A 5,611-nucleotide genomic window follows, 5' to 3' on the forward strand; every position below is an offset into this window, starting at 1 on the left:
ACGGCTCCGCCGTCAGAATTTCTGTCTTCAGTCATCGTAAGACACTGGTGTTGGTGTTTAACCTCCCAGTTCAGCCCTGGCCCTGGCAGGAGTGGGCAGCACGGCTGAAGGGGAGGCGGTTGGCACTGCTGCCATGTCCAGGCCTGCCTTCCGGAGACATGTGATATGTCTGCGATTTAAAACAAAAGAACCCAAAAAAAAAAAAAAAAAAAAAAAAAAAAAAAAAAAAAAAAAAAAAAAAAAATATTTCCAGAAAGGACGTTTTGTTCTTACATGAGCAAGTTAAACCTTTTAAATGGTAGAAAAGCAATATGTAGAAGTAGCAATTTGCACTGCATTTTTATATATCACAGCCATTACACGTAACATTTCTACAGTGAAAAAATAGACTGTCTTTGAACATAATATGAACAAATAAGCAAATTTTTCTTTTAAATTCATTGACTGATATTCTTTGTCTTTTTTTTTTTTAAAAAAAAGGAAAAAATACACTATTTAAAAAAAAGGTAATGTCACTTGTTACAGTTACATCGATACTTTAAAGAAAGCCACTCACAGTCTATGCCATTGAACGCATCTCACGTGATCTTTCCCCGTTATTTATACAGCTAGGGCATGTTCGTAGCTGTGCCAGTGAGCGTGGGGTGACGTGGTACCGGGACAGTCCTGAGTCTCTCTGCCTGGCTCCCGGAGAGCCGCTGCGTTCAGCAGCAGTTGGTTATTGGAAATAAATTTCTCAAGGGTGCTTGTGGGGCTCCTCTCCGAGAGCTGCTCCCGGCGCGGGGGCTGGCACAGCTGCCTGCAGCAGCAGTGGGGTGGTGTGAATGTGCAAAGAGAAGGGGAAAGGGGCTGCCTTTTGTTACAGGGTGTCCCACCGCTGCTCGAATTAATGCCTTTGTGGTCGCTGGATGTGCTAAAAGGGGGAACAGAACCAGCCCAGGGGAGCTGCCAGCTCCACCCAACCCACCCGCGTGCGAGGGGAGGGGGCCACACCACGCAGCCGGGGCGGGGTGTTGTTATCTCTTTCTCTATAATTTTAAATATCCTAAAAAATAAATTTTGGAATTAGAAGAAATGAGGAATGTTCCAAGTATTCAAAATGTGAGCTATAAAACCTCTCGCGTGGCAGGGGCATTCGGTGAATGCTGTTTGCAAGGTGCCTGTAAGCCCAGAATCATCCCAATGTCGATACTGAGGTTATTAAGACTCCAGCTAGAAGAACTCCTGACCCTAAGTTTGCCTAAGTGTTGAGATTTAATTCCTTTTCTTATCTTTTACAGAACACCTTCAATTCTGCAAGTGACTTCCTTTAAAGACTGCCAACTATATTAGTAAATAAACTGAACTCTAATGATGTAACCAAAGTCGGTTTCCTTCCCTTCTCCAGCGGTAACGTTTCGCAAGGTGTGTTTTAGCTTTTGGAGCTGTTTTCATGATGTCCATACGTCGTCCACAGCAAACACCACTTGAGGTAACAAGAGCAGTTCACCACTTAAAGCAGTCCTTCAGCAATCTCCTGAGCTGCCTCTTCACGGTCCAGGTTACAACATGGAGTTCCTGAAGGGGTGTTCCTTCCGATCCTTCCCCCTGCTCCCCAATGCATTGTCCAGATGAAAAGGTACTTCTTCTGATTCAGTTTTGTAAGTTCAAGCACTCCTCCTGGGTCAAAAGAGGCCTTCCAGGACTTAAGTGGTTGGTAAAGTCTGCACAACGGATGGCTTTTTATGTTGCATAGTGATCAAAACTTCCCAGATACTCCAGAGCTGCCTGGTAACAGAACTGGTATTCATCCTGCAAACAGTACAGAGAACCAGCTTCAGAGGTTTGAAAAAGCTCTTTAGGATCCCTGCCCTGCTTTCCAGTTAGGACATACTTGGGCAGGAATCATGCGCAGAGTCTCTTTTATTCTCAGAGAGCCACAAACTCCAGGGAAAGGAAATCCCTTCCCTTTATAGTCTGTGCATCTCAGAGACACCAACCATCCCACCCCAACCTGGCCGGCCCTGCAGCCAGCCTTGGGCTGTGCTGAGGCAGGTGAGGCCCCCTCACCTCAGAGGTGGGAGGAGATAAGAATCGGGGCTGGCAGACCGGGATGAAATCCCAGAGATTGACTTTATAATCCCAAAGATGAGACTTTAGAACAAGAGGATTTTTTTAATATTTTTTTTTTTCCCCCATCATCAGGGCAGCCAAGGGACTGGCTGCAGCCCCCTACACGGTGACAGAGGATGGGTTCCCCACTCCACCTCACCTCTGTTTGCACCATAGCAGGTCGTTGTGTTCGCAGCATCTTTACTGTCTGGAAAATATCTACAACACCCTCATAACGCATTCTCTCCAGGACGATACTCAATGTGATGAACACTCCAGTCCTGCCCACACCAGCACTGTAGAAATGGAAGGAAAAAAAAAAAAAGGATATTACAGTGTTCCAGTGCTTCTCTAAATGCTGAGGTTATGGTATGGTTGAGCTGTGTCTTATGAACAGGAACATGTTAGAAGTGGAGAGGCTCAGTCAGTTCTCCAGGAGGAGGGAAATAGTAAAACGTGACCCAGATGAATCTTTGAGAGTGTGGAATAATTAAAAAAAAAAATAAATCAAAAGCTTTGGGTAGTAGTAAGCAGCATCCAGTGTGAAAATTCCTAATATGTAATGTTAGGCTTTTAAAATAATTTGAAGAACGCATTTATCCTCTCCTGCCTTGGGGTAGGGAGGTACAATTCTCACCATCAGCAAACACAACCCAGCAATGTCAGAGGAGTAGAACTGGGCTAAGATTGGTAAAAATACTTCTCATTCTACAGGTCAAATATTAACACTGTGGTTCCCATCTCCTTCAGCATTTCATATATCTCCCCTGGATATACAGGGTCAGAGGCCTGGTGGGCAGTGCCCAGGTCTGAAGGGAGATGAATTCGGTTGGCAGAACCCTCCCCCTCCAGACACCCCCAAGAAATAGGTGTCTGCCAAGATGGGGTGGGAAAGGAGAGAAATAGATGTAGGATTTTAATTCTTTCTGCTCTTTTGCATCCTCAGATGAGCAGATGTTGGCATTTGCGTGAGCGTACCTGCAGTGGACAGAGATGGGGCCATCCTGGCCAAACTGTTCCTTGGTCTTATGTACCTGTCCAATGAAATCGATAAAACCTTCTCCCGATTTTGGCACGCCTTGTTCTGGCCAGTCAGTGAACTGGAACTGACGAACAGTTCGTGACTGACCATCCTGGGGGAGAAAAATCGGGATATTGAAAACATCCTGTATTGGCGGTATATATATATATATATATATATATATATATATATATATATATATATATATATAAAATCTAGATCTACGATGCTGAAGCTGCTCAGGGTGGAGCTGAGACCTGTCAGCACAGCTCTGTACTCCTGGCAGGTGTGCTGAAAGCCCTGACCACTGCAAAGCCTGCACAGATGCAAAGGAACATTCAAGGTGAGGTTATGGCCTCTCTATCAATCTTGAGAAAAGAGTTGCCACAGTGTCAGAATTACAGCTGACAGGAAGATAAATCTTGTTCTACCAGGACTGATGAGGCATCTTCCTTCTCAACCTTGCAAACAGAATCATCTGGTTCTCTAATACTGGCAACCTCAAAAGCAGAGGACTCCTCTACTTTGAGAGTGAGGGTTACATTTGCTGAACAAATTTCAGAAGTTACCGAAACGTTCCTTCAGAGGAGAAATGTGACGTTGAGTCCAGGATGATTTGAGTGCATGAGGGGTAAGGGCGGTTCCTCAAAGCCAGAGGAGGAGTGGTTTTTTGTAGGGCACACAGTATCCTTCTCAAGTCTGGGTTTTTCTTTATTAGCTCTTTAGGGAGATACTGTTTTCTGCTTTCATCTCATATACTGAAGATATATATGTATATATATATAAAAGATATACTGAAATCTAATCTATGTTTGTGTGCCCTGTGCCTCATCACAACTAAATTCTCCTCCACAGATGATAATCTCAGACTTTCACAGAGAAAGTGTTTACGCCTTGGTCTTTCTTACAGGAGACAAACCACACCAAAGTCTTGTCTTAGGGAAGGTGGCTTCCCTATCCCCTGGGTTTGGATCCCTCCAGCCCCCCCAGCTACAGTCCTCGGGGGCAGAGCCTGCCCCTGCGCGGCGCCTGCTTACCCTGGCATCGGTGACCTTGAACTCTCGCAGGATGTACTGAGGCATGTTGTATTCTGCCATGGGATCGACTACAAAGTACTGGTAGCGGGCAGAGCGCTCCGCTGGCCAGTACTGATGGCACTTTTCCTGCCAAGGAGGAAGAAAAGTCTCTGTTAGCCCCCGTGCTGCAGGCAGCCCCACCCCGGGCTGCGTGCGGCGCAGACTTACCCGACCCATCTCGCGAAGCTTCGTCAGCATCACGACGATGGTGGAGTTGTTCTCCCATAGCATCCGCCAGAAATCCTCTGTGGTCTCTGCCAGGGGCCCTTGAGTGGCAATGTACGCCTTCTGCTGCCTGCAAGAGAGCCCAAACCCCAGGGGTGGGTCAAGGGGGGGTGGAGAAGTGCTGGGGCAGAAGCTTTGGAGGAGGAGAACAGATGGAAATGGTGGGGACGAACTAGAACAGTGCCAGGTCTGGAGGGGTGGGAGGGGTGTTGGGTGCCAATGGTCAAAAAGTGCCAGTGGTGAAGCTTTCTCTAAATACCATTGAGAAAGAATCCAGATTGCTCTAGCCTGAAGCTCTATATTCCTGGGACTAGCATCCACGTTCTCTGGGCCTGGGCAGCACCAGGAATTGTCCTGCCCGGTGTGGTGATGCCCCAACCCCGGTGCCCCGGCCAGGGGCAGCTGGAGGCGAGGAAGGTGCACGTGGGGCTGCTTTGTTCCAGGGGAGGGCTGCAGCTCCTCGGGCTGCAGCACATGGCATGTGTTGCCTGTGGGAAGCTGTCAGAATTGTAACATCCCCGAACCACAGAAGTAATAAAAAGGCTAATCTGTTTTTAGAAACCTCCCAACGGCAAAATCCACCCCTCACTGACACTCTATGTTTAGGACCTGCAGCTGGAGAAGGGTTTGGTTCGCTTCAAGGGATAAATGATTTTAAGACCACAGAGCACAGAGCTCATCACAAGGCTTCAGCTGAGCCTGTGGGCGGGCTGCTGGCCATCAGCACAAGGACACTGGCCTCCAGCACCACCCCACTGCAGCCAGGTGATGGGACAGAGCACAGAGTGCAGGGTTAGGCCTAGCCCAGCCCTCGGGACGTGGCATCCCCGGGCTACCCGCATCCTCCCCGAGCGCAGCGAGGGCCCCGGCACCTGTAGCCATCGATGAAGCTGGCGTTGATGTAGTCCGACCCCTCCACTCCTCGGATGGGCTGGAGGCAGACCCGTGTCGTCTCGTATGGCATGATGTTGACAAGGCGATTCTTGAATTTGTTGCATGGGAGGTTGGCGCTGATGAACCTGGAGGTGTGGGCTTTGGAGTTGGCGAGTCGCTGAAGGCAAAAGCAGAGCCACAACCATTTGTTCAGCTTTTTGTTTCTTTTTTCTTAAGCCCTAGGCCAACCCACTTAACTCGCCCTCCATGTTCCACCGCACAGTTCTGCCTGGTGCTCCCTCTTTTTTTTTTTTTTTTTTTTTTG

General features: G+C 48.0%; 1 protein-coding gene across 23 annotated transcripts in view; it reads right to left on the reverse strand.

The window, feature by feature from the left end:
* Nucleotides 1–254: 254 nt before the first annotated feature.
* PTPRS (protein tyrosine phosphatase, receptor type S) overlaps nt 255–5,611 on the reverse strand; it is a 152,324-nt gene continuing 146,967 nt past the window's right edge. For all 23 annotated transcript variants that reach the window (XM_026865028.1, XM_026865024.1, XM_026865023.1 and 20 more), the window contains 6 exons: nt 5,286–5,464; nt 4,357–4,483; nt 4,150–4,275; nt 3,070–3,224; nt 2,252–2,387; nt 255–1,791 (listed from right to left, as the gene is read on the reverse strand). In XM_026865028.1, the coding sequence (XP_026720829.1) occupies nt 1,723–1,791; nt 2,252–2,387; nt 3,070–3,224; nt 4,150–4,275; nt 4,357–4,483; nt 5,286–5,464 (792 nt within the window). In that variant the 3' untranslated portion in view covers nt 255–1,722. The remainder of the gene's footprint in view (nt 1,792–2,251; nt 2,388–3,069; nt 3,225–4,149; nt 4,276–4,356; nt 4,484–5,285; nt 5,465–5,611) is intronic.

This window comes from Athene cunicularia, assembly GCF_003259725.1.
Source record: "Athene cunicularia isolate RWA chromosome 28 unlocalized genomic scaffold, athCun1 chr28_part1, whole genome shotgun sequence".
In the NCBI taxonomy this organism is placed as follows: Eukaryota; Metazoa; Chordata; class Aves; order Strigiformes; family Strigidae; genus Athene; species Athene cunicularia.